This window comes from Scophthalmus maximus, chromosome 21 (assembly GCF_022379125.1).
Source record: "Scophthalmus maximus strain ysfricsl-2021 chromosome 21, ASM2237912v1, whole genome shotgun sequence".
In the NCBI taxonomy this organism is placed as follows: Eukaryota; Metazoa; Chordata; class Actinopteri; order Pleuronectiformes; family Scophthalmidae; genus Scophthalmus; species Scophthalmus maximus.
The window spans coordinates 2,237,883-2,262,445 of NC_061535.1; the positions used below are offsets into that span (position 1 = coordinate 2,237,883).

The window sequence follows — 24,563 nt, forward strand, 5'->3', positions numbered from 1 at the left end:
GTGTGAGCTAATAGTAGACTGACTGTGCCTCTAAATCCTCTTTCCAGGCTAGAAACTACAAGCACTCCGGCTAAAGAGAAGATCCACTTTTTGTCCGCCTGCGGCCCCTGAAAGGCTCTTCACGCTCACCCACCAGTCAAAATGGCTGTACCTATAAACCCCACGGACGAGCCCAGGGTGTACCAGCAGACGCTGCTCCAGGATGGCCTGTACGACTTGCTGGAGAACGACAAGCTGGTTGACTGTGTGCTGAAGATCAAGGACAAGGAGTTCCCCTGCCACCGGTTGGTCCTGTGCGCCTGCAGCTCCTACTTCCGCGCCATCTTTCTGTCCGACCTGGAGGAGAGCAAAAAGAGAGAGATCGTCCTGGAGGACGTGGAGCCCGGTGTCATGGGGCTGATCCTCAAGTACCTGTACACCTCAACAATCAACGTGACGGAGCAAAATGTACAGGACATCTTCGCTGTGGCTAATATGTACCAGATCCCCTCCATTTTCACCGTGTGTGTCTCTTTCCTACAAAAGCGCCTGAGCCTCAGCAACTGTCTGGCTGTCTTCAGGCTCGGCCTGATGCTGGACTGTCCCAGACTGGCGGTCTCTGCCCGGAACTACGCCTGCGAGCGATTCCAGCTCATCTCCAGAGACGAGGACTTCCTCCAGCTGCTCCCCAGCGAACTGGCGGCCATTTTGGCGAACGACAACCTGAACGTAGAGACAGAGGAGGCAGTGTTTGAGGCTCTGATGAACTGGGTGTCCCGGGACACAGAGGGCAGAGAGAAGGAGCTGCCGGGTTTGCTGGACTGCGTTCGCTTGCGTCTGGTCAGCGAGGAGTACCTGAAGGAAAAAGTGGAGAAAAGCGGGCTGATCTCTTCAAACCCTGAGTTGCAGCAGAAGCTCCAGCTGGTCAAGGATGCTCACGCTGGGAAAATGCCAAAGGTTACAAAAAGCAAGAAGGAAAATGGTGGAGCGGAAAAGGATGGAGAGGCTGAGGATAAAGAGGAGGAAGAAGGTCTACTCCCAGGCATCCTGAATGATAACCTGAGATTCGGCATGTTTGCCAGGGACTTGATACTCATGGTGAATGACACAGGGGCGGTGGGCTACGATCCATCAGGGAACGACTGCTTTGTGGCATCGCTCTCCACGCAGATTCCCAAGAACCACATCAGCCTCGTCACTAAGGAGAACCAGATCTTTGTGGCAGGAGGATTGTTCTTTGATGAACAGAACCAGGAAGACCCCCTGTGCTCCTTCTTCCTGCAGGTAAGAGAGGCTCTACTTGAAGATCTGACTGAGGGAAAAAACTGAAACGGACCTTGTTTCAGCCTATTCTTCTGATATTTTTATTAATAATTCAATTATTTTGAATATAATCAAATCAATAATTGAAATACTGCAGAATCGTATGCACAGGTACAAGAAAGCAATTCCTCTTTTTATGTTTTACTCTCATTGCTATAAAGTTACAGTACGATGCAACAGAAATTCTTGCATTTTGACTTGAACTTGAATGGAAACCTCCTGAAAAGCAACATTTCGTTTTTGTATGTCAGTTAGAAGGAACCGCAATTTGTTCAAACCCGGAAACCTTTATGTTGTATTCAAGTGGAATTTTAAAGACAACAAGTCTTGGGTTGAATATTTCACCATTGGCACAAACATGATAGCTTCAATTTAATGCTAGAACAAGCTGAAACTGAATATATATGTGATACAGTCAGAAAGCGTGGAGGAGATTTTTTTTGACCAGATTTAGTTTAGCTAAAAAGCTTAAAAATGTGTATTTATGATGTTTTTATATTGTGTGTTTGCACATACATGCACGTGTATACGTCAGACGGCATTTGTAATCCATACTCTGGTGACTGACTCCTGTGACCACAGTATGACCCGGTCAGCGCTGATTGGCTGGGGATGCCTCCGCTCCCGTCTCCCCGCTTCCTGTTCGGGCTGGCCGAGGCGGGGAACTGCATCTTTGTGTTGGGAGGGAGGGAGCTGAAGGAGGAGGAGCACACACTGGACTCCGTTTTGGTCTACGACAGACAGTGAGTGCAAGTTTAAGTTCATGTATCAAAACTTTAGTTTCATATTTTTATTCTAACGCACAGTTAGTTGCTCTCAGGGCTGCATCCTAATAAATGTTTCTATGGTTTCACGTTTACAGATCTTTAACTTGGGGTGAATCGGAGCCAATGCCGCACGCAGCCTATGGGCATGCAACCATCTCCCACAAGGATGTCGTCTATGTGATTGGAGGAAAGGGGGACAACATGTGAGCATAGAGTGTGATCAGAACATGACTATAGATCAATGAATATTGTGACGACTTGGGCTTTTATCTATTAATAATAGTCATATGAAAGAGAGGAAGCTCAGATGTCTCTCTCGTGAACAGGAGCTGTCTAAAGAAGATGTGCGCATATGACGGCAAGAGGTTGGAATGGAAGGAGCTTCCTCCCATGAATATTGCACGCTCCTTATTCGGAGCCACCGTTCACCAGGACAAAATATATGTGGCGGCAGGCGTCACCGACGAGGGCCTGACGGACTCTATGGAGGTGTACGACATCGCGACCCACACGTGAGTTCATCAGACTCAATGAATGTGGCTGACAAAGGTGAATGTGGATATTAGAGCTGGTGCAAACTTAAGTTTAAGTGTGACTTTATTTTGTTTTTCCAATTTTGCCATTTCAGATTATTATCTTTCTGTGTTTTTTTTCTTCATTGTTTTTGTATTTTAGTTGCACTTGGTCATTTTGGATATTTGCACTTTACTACTACTAGTACATCAAATGGACTAATTTGCTAAACATTTGCTTATACAACCCCAAAAAAAGGCTTGGGGAGGCCCTAGAGCTGCCTTCACATATACATTTCCCTTATTGAGCTACCTGACTCCTCATACATCACCTCTGTATGTCGTGTCTCCACTTTACAGGTGGACAGACTTCGTTGCGTTTCCCCAGGAGCGCAGTTCTCTGACCCTGGTGTCCCTGGCTGGCTCGCTGTACGGCGTCGGAGGCTTTGCCATGATGCCTTTGGAGGACAGCGATGAGATTGTTCCCAAGGAGATGAACGATATCTGGAGGCAGGTCACATTCTGTTAATCCAGACATACGCACATTCTGTACATCGTGATGAACATCACAAAGGGGATTTACCGTAGCAGGTGGTGTTACTTTAATATTGTCACTTTGACTGGCAAAAATCAAAGCTAAACTCTTGCGCTTGTCACTTAGAACTGCACGAAAAATCAAACTGGAGCGGCACTTTTAGCTCCGACATAATTCATAAAGAAATGGCACGTTCTCTGCAGTGTTTCCTTTTGCAAAAAAACAAAACAATTGTACAGTGTTACGTTATGACTCTAAAACTAGAATGGCACACAGTTTGAGCGCATACCTCCGTCCATGGCCCAAAAAATTCCCTGCCCGACAGTTTCCGCACTTAACTGCCAGTCCCCCAAGACCCATGCATTATTCTTCATCATTATTTTTTTTATGTCCAAAAAAATGCCACAAACTTGCAATGTTGAAGAAAGTAATGAAAGGTTCCTGGATCCGCCCCTTTGTCCAGATCTGTACCAGCACATGTCCCATCCTTACAAGTTTCATTAAAGTTAATTTTGCAGTTTTTGCGTAATCCTGCAGACAAACACACAAACAAAACGGGGGGGGGGGCATAACCTCCTTGGCAGAGGTCAAAAGTGGAGGTCACACACACACGATTGATGTACTGCACTGTAATACCCGCAATCAAATGTATCAGTCACAGTTTTGCATTTAATGTCAAATTACTTTCTGTCAACCTCGTCAGGTATAATGAGTCGGAGGACAAGTGGATTGGGATCCTCAGAGAGATCAAGTACGCTTCAGGGGCCACTGTTCTGGGGGTCCGCCTCAACACCCTGCGCCTCACCAAGATGTAAAATCCCCCTCGGCTTCCTGTTTGACAAGAGAAAGCAATGCGCTCTACAGTCCCAAGGACAGGTACCACCAAGGTCACAGTGACATCTAACATGTCCAGGATCAGCCCGTCTGTTTGGTGTTCTGTTTGTTTTATTTCATATGATGCTCCAGCAAGTTTTTTTTAACTGTACAGCTTCTTGTGATTCTGGCCTAATGTGATGCACAGTGTTGTTTTTTTAAATTCATAACAATTTATGTGTGTGACAGTAATTGATTCAGTTTGTAAAATTGTAAACGATGTGTAGGTCGGCTGACGTTTGTTGTCGCACCGAATAGAATAAAAGCGAAAGTATTTATCACCAGCCGAAAAACTGTCTTGATAATTATGGAAGATGTGCGGAGAGGACGCCGTGCATTTCCCAACAGATGGCAGCAAAGCCATGATGTAAATGTTTGACAGGCAAAGAGACTGAAACACAGATCAGAAAAAAAATTCAGCTTCTCCGCGCTGGAACAAAAACACGGCACACGTCTCCATTTGCAATAATAGATCTATATTGTTTAATATTGAAATGATTTCATTACGCTCTGCTGTGTTACAGACGGTAGACACTAGTCAATAATACAATAAAAGACAGAAAATACAGTCTAATGTTATTAGCACCTCTAGACACTATTGTCCTTGCACTGTTTTTAGTTTTTTTAATATAGCTGAACTGGACGACTACTGCTTACACGTGGTCTTTGTACACCCGAGTTAACTAAGACATAGTGTTTACATTATAAGGTAGAGAATCAGCAAATGGCGGTACACGTTATAATGATGTCTTTAACACAACTGCAAAATGAGTAAGTATGCGAAATGTAGAGGAGTATGTGGATAATACATCTTTGAATCACTTATGGCATTTTTGCCTATGGTTATCATCACATGTACCTTTGCCCCAAAAAGTTACCATCATCTAAATTTATTAGAACAGCTTAACAGACTTTCACACCCAAAATACCCAACAACACTTTCCTGTTCGTCTGTCAGCCCAGCAACTGACAACATATAATATATTATATATTCAGAAGACTCAAAAAGACTTGAAAACAAATCAATAAATTAGTAAGTTAAATGATTTAAATGGCTTAAAGAAATATAAAGATCTATATTTTAACTTTAGTCGTCGATTAAAATAAACTGAAATACAATTATACAGTTATTTTCACCCTTGTATTTGAAACATCACCATGCAACTTGAAAAAAGCTTGTAGCTTTGTCACCAACTTACTGAAGTTAAGGGGAAATCCGTTGATTTGTTTTACTTGGGCTGGAACTAAAGATTATTCTCACAATCAGTTAATTCGATCACTACTGTATTGATTAATTGATTGATTAAGTATGTCTGCTTTAAAATGGAATAAACAAACAACTTAAATGGCCATCACAGATTTTCCAGCACCAACGTTTTTTTTCAGTTTACTATCAGACGACTCCAAACCCTCCAATCACTAATCAAATTAGTGGCATTTAAAAAAACAACCTTTTTTAGACAATCGACTAATTGACTTATCTTTGCATCTCTACTTTTCACACTCCATCTTAATAATTCAACAAACAATATATTTCCTTGATGTGTTTGACTTTTTGTTTTTTTTGACTCATTTAATGACCATTGTTAGTTTTGGGGGCTCCGTAAGTTTGCCCAAAATAAAGTCAAAAAAACAAACAAAAAAACAACATCTTCCAACAGTTTTCTTATTTTTTAAATAAACATTTTTTTCTTCTTCAAAAGAATAACACATTTCAGCAAATCATTCCTTTGTCCCCATCATTTTTTCTTGAGACTTCAAAATTCAGAGTCGTATTCCCATTTTCTCGGAAGCCGAAGGCCACAGAATACAGATTTTGTACACACATACACAACTGCTCTGGCAGCTAAACCCAAAACCAAAAGTCCCAAAAGAAACAATCGACTTGGCAATCCCATGAGCGCGCTCTGGATCGAAACACTTGCCGTTCTCAATTCTCCATTGAAGTGACAAACATTTGCCTTGGGTCCAATACAGAATGCGCGGTCAGTATGTTGCTGTCTAGGCAACCACTTAATAATCACTGACCAACCCTAATTTAAGGACAAGAGCGGGTCCACCTTCGCTTAATTTGATACAGGCCTTTGGCTGCTCTGAGACTTTGGCTAATTAAAAGACATAAAACTTACCTGCCCTAGAATATAGGACCTCCTCAACACTGTGCAAAATCCCCCTCCTCACGAACTAGAATCTTAGCTTTACTGCAATTTAAACTTTACAACCTTGAATTAAAAACACACCCGGAACAAAAAACGATTTGCTGTGCAAGGATCCACAAATGGGTCTCTACAACAGCGTTGCTGTGGTGATGTCGCAGACGGGGTTTTTTTGTCTTCTTTGCAGCTGGATCTCGGGGAGACTTGCTCGCTCACAGTAATAAATCAGAGACAAAGGTTTGACATTGCAAATTCTGCTTGCTAGGTTTGATTTTTAAAAGCCACGTCAGTTTCTAAACTTCCCCTGGATACTGTGTCATGCACCAACGTGTGTAATGAAATAAGCTGTTTTTGCGAAATTATATTTTCACATGTTAACCAATTCACAAGCTAAATCTTGGCATGTACAAAAAGCAAAAACCAATAAAACAACCCAGATCATCTGCTTGGTGTCATTCACCTCCAAAACGACAAATATCATCATAACAGCAGCGGAATTATACCGCATCATTTGGTTTGGAAGGGACACAAGTTAAAATAGATTCTAGTATAACATTATTTTGATCAGATTCCAAACAGGTACAGGCAGTAGGACTTATTATTTTTCGCAGGGTCTGAACAAACATTTTGTTTCCCTTGGGTCAAAATGCCGTTTCGGGGGACTGAACACCTACCAGGAACAACATTCTGGCAGAAAAACTGCGTTTCTATAATTTCCTATGATCATCTGCCATGGATATTTTTTTTCAAAACACAGCTACCATCCGCTGATTTTGTTGATTCAAATAAGTGCCAGCGTATCAGCCTTCAAACCCTGGATTATAAAGTGCTCACAATAATTACTGTATACTTCTCATGACTCAATTTGGCAAATGACGCTCGCCTTTACACTTTTCTCATGGCATGGAGTACAACATTCTCCCGCCGCTCCTTCGACAGGGGCAAACTGGTACAACTTCTCTTGATTACGGTCGTGACGGGAGAACAAACCACCCGGGAACAGCTGTAGCTGTACTGAACGCACCCTTAGGGAGGAGTCGCAAATACTTATCAAAGACTGATACACAGAAACGCCAGTTTAGTGGCGCAGTGATACATAATTGGCTGAGTTGTCCTCAGTGCGCAGAGTGTCACACAACAGCAAATGATCCACTAAGTCATTCCGGGGGGGGGGGGACGGACGACCGGTCAGGTCAAGGCCTGCCGCTTCCGCAACTTACTAACCATGACTTCCGGAACAAATGGTACAGAGAAAAAGTGGTCGATTTGTAAAACGACGTGTTAATAATTCATTAGAAATCAAAATCCACTTGGTACATTTAACTGTAAAATGTATGGATTCATTTGGACTTTAAACTCTTCCACCATCTCTGCTTTCAATTTTTCCGTCTCGCATCTGCATACATACGGCCACAATGGGCTCGTGTGGCAATCAAAGTGCATAAATCAGTAGTGTGAACTACTACAGTGCCTCCTTTGCTGTTCGCTACATCCATAAAACATTCAAATCCCTCCGAGTATAAGGCAAACACACCAGCTACGGCCACAGTATTTCATTGTCTCTTGGGCTATAGTGCTGCACAAAACAGTCAAGTGGGGAAGATACTTGGTGGTTTCTTTAGTGCAGCATTTCGAACAGAGTGCAGTTTACCGAGTTGCCACGAGAGAGCAACAGTCCTTCTGATTGTGTGACGTTGACAGGTTGCCTTCTTCTCCCCGTCCGTGTAAACAACAAGTCGCCCCCTCTACCACGGATAAGATCAAACCTTAGATGGGTATAAAGTGTTGACAGTCACCTCCTCCCAAACCGCTGCTCATGTCTGACCCAGGAGCTCACCGCGCCGTCCAGTAAAGGCTAAATTAGATTCATCACGGCCAACAATTCAACAGTTCTTGACTTTTTCATTTTAAAGGGCAGTCTCACTGGACCCTGGAGGGAAAAAAAGAAGCAGCAATCACAATACAAACATGTGTTTGACACAATGTTTAAAACGTACCATTATCAAACCTCATCTGATGTGGCCCTATCCATTTACCCATGGCATTTTTAAGAACTGGGATGAGCTGAGACTGCTCGAAGGTGCTTACATCGCCCTTTTAAATAAAACAACGAACAGCTTATTTACAAAAGCCTCATCCACAAATTCCAATTTTTCCGCTAGCACCAGCCGAGACACGTTGGGGGGGGGGGGGCACATTCAACTGACTCTCCAAATGTAAACAATGGGAATTAATCACAAGGAGGAAAACATTATTTTTAACAATATTTACAGGTTAATGGTACAGTACATTAAGAGTAGGCGAGCTATAGATAAAGTGAGCGGGTGTGCATCGATAGTGCACAGAGACTCTTTTCGGATAAGAAACCGATTGAAATGTCGGATTTCAAACAAAATAGTTTGACATTTTGGAAGTGACGAATATCTGCTTTCTTGCTGTCAACTTTCATATTAAGATACAGCAAGCAAACCTGTTAGGCTTAGCTTTTTTTACAGATTCAATACATGAGTTAATTAGAAAGCTTGTGGGTGGATGCTTTTTCGCCTTTGACAAAGCCAAACCAGCTGTTTCCAGTCTTAATGAAAGAGTCATCCAATATTCAACGTGTCGAACAAGAACGAGAATAGTATCGACCTTCCGATCTCTCCGCAAGAAAGCAAATGCACATTTCCCAAATTGTTGAACTATCCCCTTGAGACGCTCGACATGGACTTGAGTACAGCTCCTCCAGTTCGGCTCCAGCAGATTTGGGACAATAGCTTGTCAAGAGTGCACGCGGCCACGCGCACTTCTGAGCGGCGTCGCGCCGCATATATTACATGTCCCCTAAATTTTGTGTAACTTCTGCAGCTCACCGTCGACCAGTTTCTACAGTGATGTAACAGTCACGAGCCCTTGTAATGATGAGCTCTGCTGTGCCGAAGGTGATCACTTTCAGTGCTCTTTAAGAGATTTAGGCATTGGAATATAATGTCTAGCATTTCACAATATACATCCAGATGAAATGTGCACGATCAAAGAGCTACTATAAGCAGGGTTTGTGGATATTATTATCTCTATAGAGTTGGTATTCCGCAAAATGAATTACACAGATTGGGTGTAGTGGAACAAATGAGCAGTAAGTTAACATTAACATTAGAAGTAAACCTACAAATATACGGCAGGTCCGAGTACATTAGGGTTTTTACTAACAAGTCAGAAGAAAAGTGCCATATCGTCTCGAAGCAGGATCTACAGGAGAGGAGCGTGTTTGCTTAATGTAAGCAAAAAAATTGTGAGTCAACAAATTACTCCGTCTCCTGATTTTAGGAAGCTCAAGCGTTAATTAGCTGAATGTAGAGCTTAATATCCTCACCTCCCAGCTCTGCTTCACAACTATCTCACACACACACACACACACACACACACACACACACACACACACACACACACACACACACACACACACACACACACACACACACACACACACACACACACACACACACACACACACACACACACACACACACACACACACACACACACTGCATTGCACAGTTGACTCCACGCGTCACAACTTCTCTTATGTCCTTACAAATTGACGTTAACGTGCCACGGATTACACACCATCACAATTATAAAAATGAAGACAAGTAAGATTACGTTTTTTAAATATCACTAGAGTTAAATGTAAGGTGCAGGATCGATTATAAACGCTGTATAACATTACCTAACTATAGCAGGTGAGCTAACAGGATTTGGTTATTGGCAATGCCGTATACATGTATATGCTCAAAGACAAATCAGCATTTGGTTATTGCTGGGTAGGAACCACAACCACTCGCTACATCTTGGCAGAGAATGGAAAAATAAAACTTTTTTAATCATCAAAGTGTGGCTCCCACTCGACTGATGAGCCCCGTACGAGTGAAAGTTTAGGGGAAAAACGCTTCCTCCCACTTTGTAAAAGATGCTACAATAAATGCATTGTGCAAGGCTCCGGAGAGATGTGTGTGGTGTCGAAAAAAATCCCAAATGAAACCCGGACAGAGAAGAGTGATGACGACAAGTCCTACTGGACACTGAGGTTATCTATTGTATTCAAGAGAGTAAAAAATAACTATTTCTTATTGTGGTAGGTGTATGTGTGTTTCTACGAAGCCTTCAATCAGTTTTTCCCTCTGCGTCGCTGAGGCGCATCCCTCTCCCACGGCACGAGTCCTTGAAAGCTCAAAGACAAATGGTAAAACAAAAGTAGCAAAAGAGCTTTCAATGCTACAGAGATTTGTTAGTTGGTGGAGTTCATCCTACCGGCAGAGAACAGGGGAGGTGGTGGGGGTAAATGAGGGGTGGGAGGCAGCCCCCCCATTTGGTGCAGCAGGGGGAGCGGCAGCTGGGTGCCGTGGAGGGGGCGGGGGCTGGAGGCGGCAGGGGGCGTGGTCACAGACGTGGCGGCGAGCACCGTCCCCAGCGGCACCTGGCCGGAGGAGTCCACAGCAGGTGAGGCCAGGGGCTGGTTGAGCCCGAGGGGGTCGCTTACGTCAGTCACCATGGGGTTGCTGACGCGGAAGCACTTCTCCCTGTGGGCCTTGAGCATGTTAGAGAAGCGAAAGCGCTGGCCACACACCTCGCAGGGGTACGGCTTTTCTCCAGTGTGGGTGCGGCGGTGGCGCTTCATGTTGGGCCGGCTTGTGAAGCTTTTCCCACAGATCTCACAGATGTACGGCTTCTCTCCTGCAGGACGGGGGACACAAAGAGCTGAGAGACACACCTTCCTGATACTTTGTCAACACCCATCATCAAATCTAAAAGACACAATAGTCAATGAAGTAGCCCTCAGGAGCTGGTAGAGTTCTGCTGCCTCAAAAGAAGGCATACTCCTCTGGGATTTTGCATCAACACATCCATGAGTGCATCACGAATGGACTCACCAGTGTGTGTCTTCATGTGTTCATCAAAGTACTGTTTCATGTTGAAGTCCTTTCCACACCACTGGCACATGAACTGCTTGTGTCCGATGTGGATGCTCATGTGGGAACGCAGCTGGTACTTGTACTGGAAGCGCTCACTGCAGTTCTGAAATGGCACGCATTGAACCGATTTGCTACATTTCAAGAACTGGTGGTCAAATCAGATTGATGCACAAGTGCTGGAGAAAACAACGTTGACATTTCAGAAATGTGAGTCTGTCTTGGGGCATTAGAAAATTTGTAACCCGTAACCCACTGAAGTCACCGAACACTTACATCTGCACCAAGGAGGTTAAGTAATTCATGGATCTTGATGACAATAAACTGGCATAAAGTAGGGGACTGATATCTATGGGTGTGAGCGATTTGGTGCATCTTGATTGAATTTATTGATTATTGATTGAAAGGACTGTTGTTGGCTCTTGGCGAAAGGTGTGCGCTCTGCTAAATGCCTCTCTGGTTCGAGTTTTGTAACCTGAACCCATTACTACGGTGGCCCTGGAGTGCAGATCACAACGACAAAACACAACGGCAAAACAGAGACAGAAGCAGCAAAACAGAAACCACAACGCCTTAAAAAAGTCCGTTAGTGATTGCTAATGAGACTTTAACAGGAAATACCTCATTCCTTTTTTAAGACGGATGATTTATCAGTTTATAAAAATAAAGACCTCTTCACATGAGGTGTAGTGGAGAGCGGCAGCGTATAAAAGGAGCTCAAACCTCACACTTGAAGGGTTTCTCTCCCGAGTGCTGCAGAGAGTGAACTTTCAGGGACATGCTGCGCTTGAACGACTTCCCGCACGTCTCGCAGGTGAACGGCATGTCCTTCGTATGGGCTACACACACACAACACACAACACACACACACACACACACACACACACACACACACACACACACACACACACACACACACACACACACACACACACACACACACACACACACACACACACACACACACACACACAGTACAAAATCAGTAAATGGTATAGAGCGACTGAAAATCAAAAAGATGCAGGAGAACAAATAAGCAAACTGCTTTTCCTAAAATAGCACTTTAACAAAAGTAAGATGCTTTTTCATTGGCTAATTACAATGATTAGGACTATAGGTGTGTTCCCTTTGGTAAATAAACTATTTCCGCTGAAGTTTTCACATTGATCCCTCATGTCACTCCTTTATCGGGATATATACTAACACTTCTTTAGCTGTAGAAAACATGGACGTACACAAATTTTGAGGTAAACCCGCCTGGGAAATAAGATTCTTATCTGCCCGGAGAGTGGGAGAGGAAAGCAACACCCAAAAACAAATCCTGCACAACAAGGAAGTCCAAAGTGACACACAGGGGCCGAGCGACTGGGCGGGATCGCTGATTTTACCGCCACTCACCGACCATGTGCTTCCTGACATGAGCCATGGTGTAAAACTTCTTCTCGCAGATCTCGCAGGAGAACTTCTTCTCGGCGTAGCCGTGGACGATCTTGTTGTGCTCATGTAGTGACCACAGCTTCTTGAAGGCCTTGCCACATGTTACACACTTGAGAGAAAAAAAACAGAGGAGAGGACAAACGTATAGAGAGTACTGGAGATACGAAGAGAGTCATTGTCTGGAACAGTCTTTAGGAATAAAATCCAGGTGTGTGTGTGTGTGTGTGTGTGTGTGTGTGTGTCTGTCTGTGCACGCTTCACACAGATACTTGAGCGTGCACTGTACCATAAAAGCAATTAGAGTCAGTAGATTAAAGCAGCAAATGATCTTCAAAACCACAGCAGGAGTCCAGCTGCTCACTGCGGAGGTGTAATGGTTGGCAGTACTGAGACATCAGAATTTATTATTACTAACCGTCAGTAACTGACTGCGATCGGATTTAATATGAATTCGAATAGGATTGCTGCTGTGCACATGGTGATTAGTTACTAAATAACACTTTTAAAAGTGGAAACTACCACGACAGCAAAGACCACGGAAGTGTGGGTGGCATAATGAAGACGGAGGTTTGACAACGACTGATCAAATTAACATTCACAACAACTAGAATTAAGAGAATTATGTCCTGCATTGACACAACAACAACCCAATTGTTTGATTGATATTGACTCATGTTGAATTTGCATTAACCAAATATTAATCTTAGGATCAAATCTCTGCCTTACTTAGGTTGATGATTTGGGTTGATGTTTTTTTTGGGGGGGGGTTAATTGAAGGAAAGATACGATGTCATGCATAGATTTCCCTCCATTATATAAATATATATATATATATATATATATATATATATATATATATATATATATATATATAAAACAAAAAATGATTGATGTTCAAGCACTTTTTGAAGGAATCTATTATCATTACACATTGTGCCTTGATATCAGAACCACCAGTCAGTGGTGGGGTGGGGCGGACTGTATGTAACCTGAGGGACAAAAACCAATGGCAGAAAATCATAAGAACCTCGAAATATTTGGCTCAATAAAAGCCTTGTGACAACAGCTCCCCGAGCTTCTTTTCATTTCCTCTGCACTTGGCTGTTTTCTCCAGAGGCTTTCCGTTCTCAGGACCGTACTTCAAGTCAATAGTTTTATCGACGAGGGGGAGAGAAGAAAAAAAAACGCTCAGAGCAAACAAACTTCCAAACTGCCTAATTTGTTCGCTTAGTGTCATTTGTACAATTGTACAAACCAATACGCTACAATAGCATATATAGTTTGGACTGTCTGGCTTAACGTTCCCTCACTGTTGAGACCGCTTGTGCCGGTTAATGTCATCCTGTAATCCATTACATTAAAATGAGCTGATACTGTTGGTAAATTTTGCCGTTTTAAATGCTGCATTGAAATGGTAAATGTGGAGGAAACAAAGTGTGTAAGTGTGTGTGTGTGTGTGTGTGTGTTTGTTGCGGGGCGGCGGCGTCTTTCATAATCTCGGTTGACTCATACCTGGATGCTCTTCTCACAGTCAGTCTGTTGGTGCAGCAGCAGCTCGCTCTCCAGCAGGAAGCGCTTCCCGCAGTTGTTGCAGATCTGCATGCGGTTGTGAGTGACATTCATGTGTTTTTCCAGGTACCAGCGGTTGTTGAAGACGCGCGGGCACTTCTTGCACGGGAAGTGCTGCTTCTCCTCCAGCCTGACTTTCTGGCCCAGGCCCTCCACATCCCGAGTCCTCTTCCCGCCCGACCGCTGGTTGGCCAGCGTGGCCTCTGCCAGCGTCTGCCGCATGGAGGCTGTGGTCCCCGCCATGGACAAGGCTCTGGTGCCCCGGCGAGGTCGCTCCATCATGGCCGCCTGCTCCAAGCCTGGAATGTTGAGGGTGTTCTCCTCCTCTTCTTCTTCGTCCTCCTCCTCGTCCTCCTCCTCGCTGCTCTGCCCCAACATGTCCCCCCTCTTCAAGTCGTCCTCGTCGTCCTCGACTGCATCATCGTCCTCCACCTCGTTCTCCTCGTCGTCCTCCGAATCTCTCTCGTTGTTGTGGCAACGGCCAAACATGGTGGCCGTCTTAGTGGCGGTTGCCGATTTGCCCTCCGATCCCTTAGACACATTGAGGGTCTGGTTATTGAGGTTCACTTCGACTATGATCTGATCCCTGTTGAAGGAGGTGTGGCTGTCTGCGGACTTGGACTCCACTCCGTTGCCTTCTACTATGCACAAAGAACCTGTGCCGACCCCACCCCCTGTCCCCTCCTCTTTCTGGTAGTACTGCTTCTGCTGGGAGGGCGTCTCTGCTGCCTCTTCCACTCTGACAGAAAATGGGCTGCTGCCCTCCCTCGTGTACACCCTGCCCAGCTCCGACTCCTGTTTGATCTCCCGGTACAGCTGGCTGGCAGGAATCGCTGCAGCAGCGGGGTCGCCGCTTCCGAGCCCTTCCTGATTGGCCATATCTGTGCAGGTGGTCCTCAGCGAGTGGCTGCTGATGAGGTCGCGACAGGAGGCCGCGATGTCGTTCATTTGGAGCAGAGTGGCTGCGTTCAGCACGTCGCGGACAGTGCGACTGCTCACCAGCAGTTTGGAGGTGTAGATGAAGTTGAGGATCTGCTGCAGGCCCTGCGAGGTCAGGGCGTCCAGCGACAGGTCCACCCGCCGCAGCTGCTTGCTTTGGGCGAACAGGGAGTGGAAGAAAGGGCTGTAGGCCGCCAGCACGCCCTTGTGGGCCGGGAAGGTGCTGTGCTGACGCAGCAGGATGATGTCCACGTCACAGAGGTCAGGCTGGAAGAGGCGCTGCTCGTTCAGCCTGTCCATCAAACAGGTGAAGTGCAGAGCCGCATCCTCCACCAGAGAGAACTCAGCAGAGGGAAAGTCTGTGGTCTTCTCCACTATGAGCTGAAACAGAGGGAGATGGAGGGAGAGGGTCAGAGAAAAAAGGTTCAAATAGAAACAGATGGTAAAAAATATTATAGGAATCCAAATTATCATATTTCATCACCGCCATGTCAAGAAACTAAATAAGGTAACTGGGATTCAGCAGATGAGAAAGGAAAAAAACCCTTTTACAACAAGGTCCCTTTAATAGCTGTTCTGGAGCCATCAATCATATCATCTTCCTCAGCAGAGGGAGTTCACCCACTTGCCAAAGAATTTAACATGGATGAGAAGGAAGAAAAAAAAGGAAACCGGCACATCTACAATCTCCCATTAAGAAGACAAACTCCATGTGAAGAGGTCTTGTGATGGGATCACAAGCTGCTTGCTTAGTACATTCTGTGAATGGTTTCCTCAACCAAATTCTCCAATGTTTGGTCATTTCACTTAATTCCACATCAAACTAATCCATTAATACATGTATGAGCAGTGTCTAAAGGTGCTTTGTGACATGTTGAACCTACTCAGAGTATTAGTAACTCGGGCTGTATCAAAGCAGAACTGGGAAGTATCATTTCATAAAACTTCCTTTCAGAGAATCAATATGTGCAACATCCTATAGCCAGGAAACTTGAGGTGAAACAATGTTTGAAGAAGGGTCAGGAATGGAGCGATGGTTTCTTATGGTATTTTTTTTACTGTATTATTTGTGTGTTTTTCTGTGTTTTCTTGTCCAACTGCACGTGTTTGCATAAAACTCCACCGAGGGTGATTGGTTGCGAATGATCTTGACGCTAGAAATGCTGCGGTATTCGCAATAGGCTTATGCCATGTCTGTTACTTTAAAAAGAAACACTAACATACATGCACACTTTAGTCAAACGTTCACGGCCAAAATGAAAAGTGATTCATAGTGGCAGAATTCAGTCACATTACATTGTCAATATTATGTGATAGTAAAAAAAGTCAAGGCATAAATAACGTTGAAATAAATTCTTAATAATACAATAGTACAGCAGTTGGTTTTTTTTAATGGTCATTGTGATTTTCAGTCTATTCGGTGCACGCATGCGGTCGAAAAAACCAAAAGGTGTAACGCTCAGCGCTCTGTGCAAGGTCCTGCACTTCCCAAGGTGGGTTTATTTTAGCACAGGAAGGGCAGTGTTTCGATCCAGACGGGATGTGAGTGGGGACAGAGCACACACACACACACACACACACACACACACACACACACACACACACACACACACACACACACACACACACACACACACACACACACACACACACACACACACACACACACACACACACACACACACACACACACACACACACACACACACAGTGTCTGGTCTCTGCAGGGACTGACTGGTCGGAGCATTGATATTCATTGCCATCTCCCCCCCATTAGGCGGCTCTCTCAGCACACCCACTCACAACACTGTCCCCGAGGAACGGCGAATTATGCACAAGACAAAACACGTCCAGAGAAATAATTAGGGAAACCATGCCGAATGATTAACCAACCCCGCCGAACAATTAACGGTATGCATCATTTTAGGCGTCTCTCAGAGGCACGAATGACACAAAGTATTGATACGAGCCATGGTTTTTGGTAAATATGCTGCCGGCAAATGATGTGGCCGTGAACCATAATTACATCTGTACAGCTCATATTTTCCAGTATTACGACAAAGAAAAAATGGCAGGTAATGTAAGGACAGTGTAGACTCAAAATGATCAGGAATCACATTATACAAAGACTGTGAATTGTCTTTTAAATAATAACAATAATAATAATAATTAGAATAAGAATATTTGCCTCTCCCTGCCGCCCAACATATATTTCTCTTTAAGATCAATGAGAAAGACTTTTCATTGTTCAGGCTGGAAAATGGAATTGCATTTGGGCCCTTACCTTGAAAAATCTGGCCTGTTCGAACGAAGAATTCAATTACAGAGTGTTAGATTTGTTCATAGTTCGGAGCTGCTAAATTGGACTCTGAACTAGAGATGAGTGGAGATCGTGTTATCAGTCTCCGCGCCAGGCTACAGACGTCGCCCAAGGGCAAAACGCTGCAGCCCTAATCAGATCAAGTGTAAGTTGCGGACTGGAAGTTATGCTCCTTTGGCGATAACGATCAGCCTCCTTCTTCTGGGATTCAAATAGGACAATGCAGTCGGAGATCGTTCCCTATAGAACGAGCATCAGTGCGTTCAAAATATCAACAGTTTAGGGATGACAAAAAGAAAATTGTTCTAAAGGTGTAAAGGTATTTGTTACGGCTAGACTGTAACGCCGGGGGATCCCAGCACCTCAGTCTCCCCTTTCCTGTGTCTGTGTTTTTTGGGTGTATCTGTCTTGGGGTTGTGTGTGTGTGTGTGTGTGTGTGTGTGTGTGTGGTTATGTGTGTGTGTGTATGTGTGTGTGTGTGTGTGTGTGTGTGGGTGGGTGTGTGTGTTGCATGTGTGTGCGTGTGTGTGTGGGTGGGTGGGTGCTTGTGCTGAACTACCCCTCACGTTGTCTTTCCTGCCTACATATATCCAAGATTGGACACCAACCCATGCCACAGACCAGCGCCGGTCAGCTGGCTTTCCCTCGTGTGCCGCCTCACTCCACACCACATCCGTCTCCCTGTCCAGGGATCCATCAGGATATCTGCGCAGCGACCATCATTCCCCCAGCCTGCCTCTGCTCAATGTTCTGCACAATATCAATAAACCTCTTCTCCTCCTTTTTCACTCAATCCACCTCTGCATGCTTGGTCCAAATACGCACCACTGACCCTAACAGTATTAATGACAAAACCGTGTAATCGCCTTGATCCGCTGACACTTATCAATCCTACTCTTCAGGATTGTGAAGTTTGTGCTGCCATTAATTTGATCCCAGGGCTTTGAAATGCAGAATTATGATGTTTGCCATATGCACTTATAAAACAGGACCACCAAATGAGCTCCCAAATCGCCGCGTCAGTCTGTATGGCTGTAAATGTTTGCCTTAATACTGACAGAAAGAAAATATATTTATAGCTATTAATTTGTATCACACACAAAATAATTGAAGCCATCAAGAAATGACGAAACAATAAACAAAATGAATGACATCTCCTAATAAAATCTTAAATAAAACTTCATGAATTGTCAGCATGTTATGCTGGAACGTCTTTGTGACCTCATGCATGTGGCCATAACTTTTGACATGGTAACACACGCGCGCGTGCACGCGCGCACGCACGCACACACACAGAGAGAGAGAGAGAAAAAAGTATCTGTGTTAATGTTTGCAGATGTATGCAAATTAAACATTTACATTTTCTGTTAAAACATAATGTTAACTTTCTTAATTTGAGTTCTTTATATTTGGGTGTATTCATTTTTTCAGGCCACAATCAATTACATTTCTTTATGTGTGTGTTCCTGATAACAACGTCTGGGTAATCATTGCCTATATATTGAAATATATATAATGGCATTATATCGGTATTGGAAATTTTTGGAAAAATATGGCTCTATTATTTTAATCTCAACAAATGCTTTGAAACTCTTAATCTTTAATCTAAGCAAACAGTTGTAGTTACCACGCAGCAGCCATGTCAGTCAATATGCAATAAAGATGAAGCCATCTTGTCACATTTCATCACATACAGTAGCCAATCAAATATCATTTACTTAGTATTTACTTTGGATCCAGACACAAGATCCAAGCTCCCTCATCATCGTCTCTCTCTCTCTCTCTCTCTGTCAGGGAGGGAGCTTGTTTGTCGTCATTAGACGGAGCGCCACCTTTAACCAGCCTCTCAGTCAGATGTCTCACAATACATTATTCATGTTTGGCCTGATCCCTGACAAACACGCAGCGGGGGGATTAGTGATGCACCCGACTAGAGGTGTCATTTAAACGAGCCTCAGTCAAAGCTCTGTTCACCCTCTCAAACGCAGATCATTTCATCATCTGCCAAACACAACAATGGGAGGGGGATCTTCTTGCACTGCAGAGGTCAAGGTTGCTTTAATCCAATAAAACTGTTATTTATTTTACTGTGTTTTTCCCTCCCCTTTGTGTGATTTAGAAAAGCAGAATTATTCCAATAGCTGCTGCATTTTAAATTATGGGATTTTAGTCCATATTTTAAAAAAACAAAAAATCTCAGATGTACTTGCTGCCTAGCACTTGCTGCCTAGACAGTGTATCTTCATTAAAAAATAACACTAATTGGCCTAATGGAGGCTTTGCAATTAAATATCAAACATTCAAACTCTGAATGGGAACAATTTATACAGAAGCAAACCCAGACATTTAATGTGCATTTAAAGATTGAAATATTTAGCTAAATTCACTTTTTCACTGTTTGTACACATAAATGTGTGTATCTGTGGAGCCTGCCGGCCCACAAACTATGAAAAAAAACCACCCTGTCGTTTTTTTGTGAGCTTGCTAGACCCTACAGCCTGGTTCTGAACAACCGGTTCAGATTTCTCTCCCACTGTGATGTCACAGTTGGACTATTTTGGTAACCCCGCCTGCAATCTGAGAATCTCCACTTCTCTGGTGAAGGGGCGGGACATTTCCGACACATTTCTAAAATTGGTTGACCAATCAGAACAGACTGGGCCAGCTGGCCAATCAGAGCAGACTGGGGTTTATTGGGAGGCGGGGCTCAAATAAATCCAGGTGTTTTAGACAGAGGTTGAAAAGAGGAGCTGCAGGAATGGGCAGTATGAGAACTCTGATGCCTTTTCTGAACATTAGTGCATGTAAATCTTTTCAAGTGGTAACACAAATTAACAGTATAAACCTGAAGCATTAAAATATGTCACCTTCAAGGAAATAAATGTTTCACTCAAGTAAGTATGTCAAATTTGCCCACCTTTCGAGGGATGGCGCCCTTCAGGAAGAGGGTCGTGTTTTTTAAAAAGCATTTACATCATTAGCCATCATTAGGCAATGCTTCGATTAAAAATCAAAGTGTCAAACTGTGAGACTGCTTCACCACTAATCCAGTTTTAATGGAGCCGTGATGGATGATGCGCAGTGTTGCTTCTTGGCCTAAGAGAAGCCCTCATCAATCACGACAGACAAAAAAGTTGCACTAATTATTGCTGTTGGAATGGATGTTCGTCCAGTGATGTCAGAGTATGAGGTGCGAGTCAAGCTCACAGTCAATGTGTCAATCAAAACAAGTGATAAAGTGTGAAACCTCACCCGGCTCAGCCATGTGGGGGCCTGTGGCGTGCGACCCGTGGACCTGAGCCAGACTGAGTCGAGTGTGAGAATGAAAAGCCTCCTTCTAATTTGACTGTCCCTGGTGAGAATGGCCTCTCTTCTCTCCCACACCTATGCACTTGACGATCCATGGAGATTTACCGTTCTGTTGAGTCTGTATCTCCATCATTGTGCAGCCTGGCTGCAGACCAGGGCTGTGCCGTGACCTCCGCTGTGCTGCCATTTTAAACATTCCTCTCTCTGTGACACTTGTCTGTAAGAACGAGGCCTCCTGCAAGGGCGGCACATGTAAATTTTAGACGGCAGCCTGAGTGAAATGTCAAAAACGTTCATCACTTTCATTATTTTCCCCGTGTTGAGATAGAGCCGACAGTATATGCGAAATCAAATTGCTGTTTTGTTCCTCTCACCTTTGTATGACAGCTTTATGAGCAGGGAACTAAACAACACCTTCTTTGACTGACCAGTGAACAGACTGAGCCATTAGCGGGGGCCAATGTCAGCGCACAGCACAGAGTCAAAGACACATCAATAGTGCAAGGGAGGGCGGGTTGTTTTCTGGCACGAGGGAGTCCCATGGGGAAAACACTGCAGGGGGTTAGAGCTCTCCCTCTGTCCGTCTGTCTGCCTACCGACTGCTCACCCTGAACTCAGTGTCCTCACCTTTCTTTGCCTTCTTTGCAAAATGACACAAGTAGCTACAGCTGAATATGGACAAAATTAACACCACTATACATTATTGTGTATTATATACCTTCCCAATTAATTCAATGGTTTGAATTTTGAATCAGTGCAGCAGCTCGAATTAATGCTGATATTTGTGCATGTAAGAGTAGGCATGAAAAATCAGATATGTTATGGAATGGACATTAGCTGAGCTTTTATATTTATGAATATATATGAAAATGTATCTCACAAGGCTCCGGGCTTTTCACATGTGACTGAAACACAGTGCTTCTGACGACATTACTGTCCATTAAGAATATTGTCGATGCCTAAAGAGGTTAGCGTAGGAGTTGCTATTGCATTCAATATATCAGAACTGGAGAGTATTTCTTCGTGGAAAAATAGAACAGCACTGAAGGATTTTCTTGATGGAGATATTTTCACTATTCTTCTATAGACCATCTATAGACCATCCAATCAATTTTTGAAAGCGCCTGTCCTTTTTCATTCCCAAATAGTGGAGCGCCGGATACAGTATGCTTAAGGTAACTGGCATATTATACATCTACAAAACTACATCCGCCAGATACATCTTACATGGGTGATTAATAGATTAGCTGAAAACAGAACATTTTTAGTAGTAAAAAACATATGATGGTTCCAGCATCTCAAACGTGAGGATTTGCTTGTCTTTCCTCATTTTACAATACAGTAAACTGAATATAGTTTAGTTTACTGTATTGTAAAATGAGGAAAATTTTAGTTCTTGGACTGTTGGTCCAACCAAAAAAAAAGCAATTAGAAATTATCCCTTTGGGCTCTATGAAACTGTGATGGGCATATTTCTTACTACTTTTTGACATTTTATAGACCTAGCAATTGTGTGATTAGTGCAGTAAAGCAAAGTAAGATTGATCCATTATGAAAATAACCATTAGCTTCCACAACAATTCAGGCAACATTACAGTTCAGCTGTCCCTCCCATCTCAATACCACAATTTACTGCAAAGCAATTTTTTCACTCAGCCTGGATTCTACAAATTTCATTCAGGCCACAAAATGCCCGTGAAATGATTTTAGAAACAAGTGCAACTTGCCACCAGCCAAATGTCAAACTGTACAAACACACAGTGAAGTCTCTCCAGTTGGCAATGACCATCAGGGACCAAGGGAGCAGATCCCCCCACCATCCACAGTCATGAAGACAGCAATCCCATGAGCTCTTGCCCTGAACCTATTGTCACCCAGTGGGGAGTTGGGGGGAGGGGGGCTTTGCCACTTCCACCCACAGAGCACACTCGGCAGCCCTCTTCACAGCAAGGCCTCCTGCTAAGGAACCCGGTGCAGGGCTGGACGTGACTGACACCCGGAAGAAGGCGAGCGGGCACCCTGTCAGGCCTCATCTCACTCACTAGTATGAAGATGGTGGGAGAGCAGCGCCAAACCCCTACACCCACATGCACACACACATCCTTGAGTCATCATCAGTGCCGATGAGAGTGGAGCATGACAGGCCCGAATACAAACTCTGCACAAAGATATCACACAGTAACCGGCCTCGCAGTAACGTCACAGTGCTTTTACATGGTGGGAAATGGATCAGCTCACGCGTAAACACAAGCAAACGGAAAGGGACAAGGGCATGTCATTCCTCGTGGAGTCTAATCAGGCCGCCATTAAAAAGTCATCAGGGTAATGACTGACACTGTGTCCTCTGTGTGCTCACCAGACCTTCCCTGCTGCTGACGCCAAACAACAGACAGGTTCAGTCCTGGAGATGCTAAGCCAGAGTGAATACTGATTCTGTTGGTGACAAGTGTTGCATGGCCAAATATTCTGGGTGTTATATGGACTTGGATGTAGACTGGACAAGTCCAGCCTAGATGGAAAGCCATCTGCCGCGTTGCCTACCTGATATCAGTGTTTGTGTTGAGTCGTGGGTGGATTAGTGAAGACCCTGAGCCCCTGGGCCAGAGCCTCTGTCAACACAGAAATCACAGAAACCACTACAAACAAACCAATTTTAAAGATATGCAAAACAAGAATACAGAATCACAATAAATAGACAGAAAAAGACCCCCAAAAAATCGAAGCAAGATGACCAGTGACAACTTCAAATGGATGCGAAACGACCTTAAAGACAAACTACACAGAGATGCAAAATGACGACAATTAACCAGAAATCAACCGCAGGGAAACAACATGACCACAACAGACACAAAGCAACCACAAAACGCAACCACGACATGGCAACAGTCATTACCGACATATCCAGGAGCAGGGTAGTGATCGCTGTCTGGGCAGGGTCGGTGTTAAGAAGACAGCTGCCTGTCGTTTGAATGCGCACAGTGAAAGCGGCATCAACCGAATTCATGCTGAATTCTGCCTGCCTGCCTTGGACAGAAGAAACTTAATAGATGTTTTAATGCGCCTACGACATGGGCGGTGCTGCTGATGGTCGGTGTGTTTGTGTGAAAGCGAGAGAGAGGGAAAGAGAGTGACAGCAGGGGCAAAGAGCGCTGCACACAGCTCTACAATGAAGCAAAGCTGCAAAAAACTAGCATTAGTTAGAGATATTTGATGAGTAAAAAGAAATTGTATCACTGAAAAACTCTGGCGGGACAATACAGTATAGTGTTTATAGATGTTAATATACAACAAGCACGCAGGGTATACATTACCCCTCCGATGCTTTTCAGTTGCAATTGTTGCTTTCGATGCTTTTCAGTTGCAATTGACCTTCTACATGTCTGCACCCAGTGGTCCTTTGTCTGTCCATGAGTCTAGTGGATGATTTTGCCTGTGTCTGCAGTCTGCACTCCCTGCTTTTCTCTCTAAATCCAATCAGCACAGAGACCCAGCACTGACCTTGAGGTTGGAGTAGCATATACAGTAGCAGACGCACATCCACCCGCCCTGCCTGCAACCCTAAACTGAACGCCTGTGCGTGCATACCTGCATCATAATCATGCATTTGTGCCCACATCAGTAAACAGGAAATAAAGAAATGCGGTGTGCGTGGCGATACTGCTGATGCAGACGGATGAAAAAGAGGGTTTGAATGTGACTGGACTCACATTACCTTGTATTTTCGATCATGCTGCTCTTGCACAGGCCAGCCAGACTGGTAAGAGCACAAGTGACAAGGTCTCGCTTTTTAACAAGCCCTGCAGTGATCATTATAGCTCTATGATAAAAAAATGCTACTAAAAATCAATGCCCAATAACTACAGGGGGAGCTACAGCGACGGATGCCATTGCA

General features: G+C 44.1%; 2 protein-coding genes across 2 annotated transcripts in view; one reads left to right on the plus strand and one right to left on the minus strand.

The window, feature by feature from the left end:
• On the plus strand, window positions 1-4,909 carry klhl40b (kelch-like family member 40b). The gene is made up of 6 exons (XM_035619166.2): window positions 1-1,263; window positions 1,885-2,045; window positions 2,165-2,272; window positions 2,396-2,581; window positions 2,942-3,091; window positions 3,820-4,909. Exons 1-6 carry the CDS (start codon window positions 142-144, stop codon window positions 3,929-3,931), a joined length of 1,839 nt encoding a protein of 612 aa, XP_035475059.2. The 5' UTR covers window positions 1-141; the 3' UTR covers window positions 3,932-4,909.
• zbtb47b (zinc finger and BTB domain containing 47b) overlaps window positions 4,449-24,563 on the minus strand; it is a 25,974-nt gene continuing 5,859 nt past the window's right edge. Inside the window, exons 2-6 of the mRNA XM_035619165.2 lie at window positions 14,047-15,423; window positions 12,496-12,643; window positions 11,821-11,936; window positions 11,059-11,203; window positions 4,449-10,861 (exon numbers count right to left, since the gene is read on the minus strand). Of these exons, the coding sequence (XP_035475058.2) occupies window positions 10,416-10,861; window positions 11,059-11,203; window positions 11,821-11,936; window positions 12,496-12,643; window positions 14,047-15,423 (2,232 nt within the window). The 3' untranslated portion in view covers window positions 4,449-10,415. The remainder of the gene's footprint in view (window positions 10,862-11,058; window positions 11,204-11,820; window positions 11,937-12,495; window positions 12,644-14,046; window positions 15,424-24,563) is intronic.

Excerpts from the sequence above, each read along its gene's own strand:
- klhl40b (XM_035619166.2), top strand. The coding sequence starts at position 142 with ATGGCTGTACCTATAAACCCCACGGACGAGCCCAGGGTGTACCAGCAG. Across the intron at positions 1,264-1,884 it reads TGTGCTCCTTCTTCCTGCAG|TATGACCCGGTCAGCGCTGA; the intron begins GTAAGAGAGGCT and ends CTGTGACCACAG. Across the intron at positions 2,273-2,395 it reads GGAGGAAAGGGGGACAACAT|GAGCTGTCTAAAGAAGATGT; the intron begins GTGAGCATAGAG and ends TCTCGTGAACAG.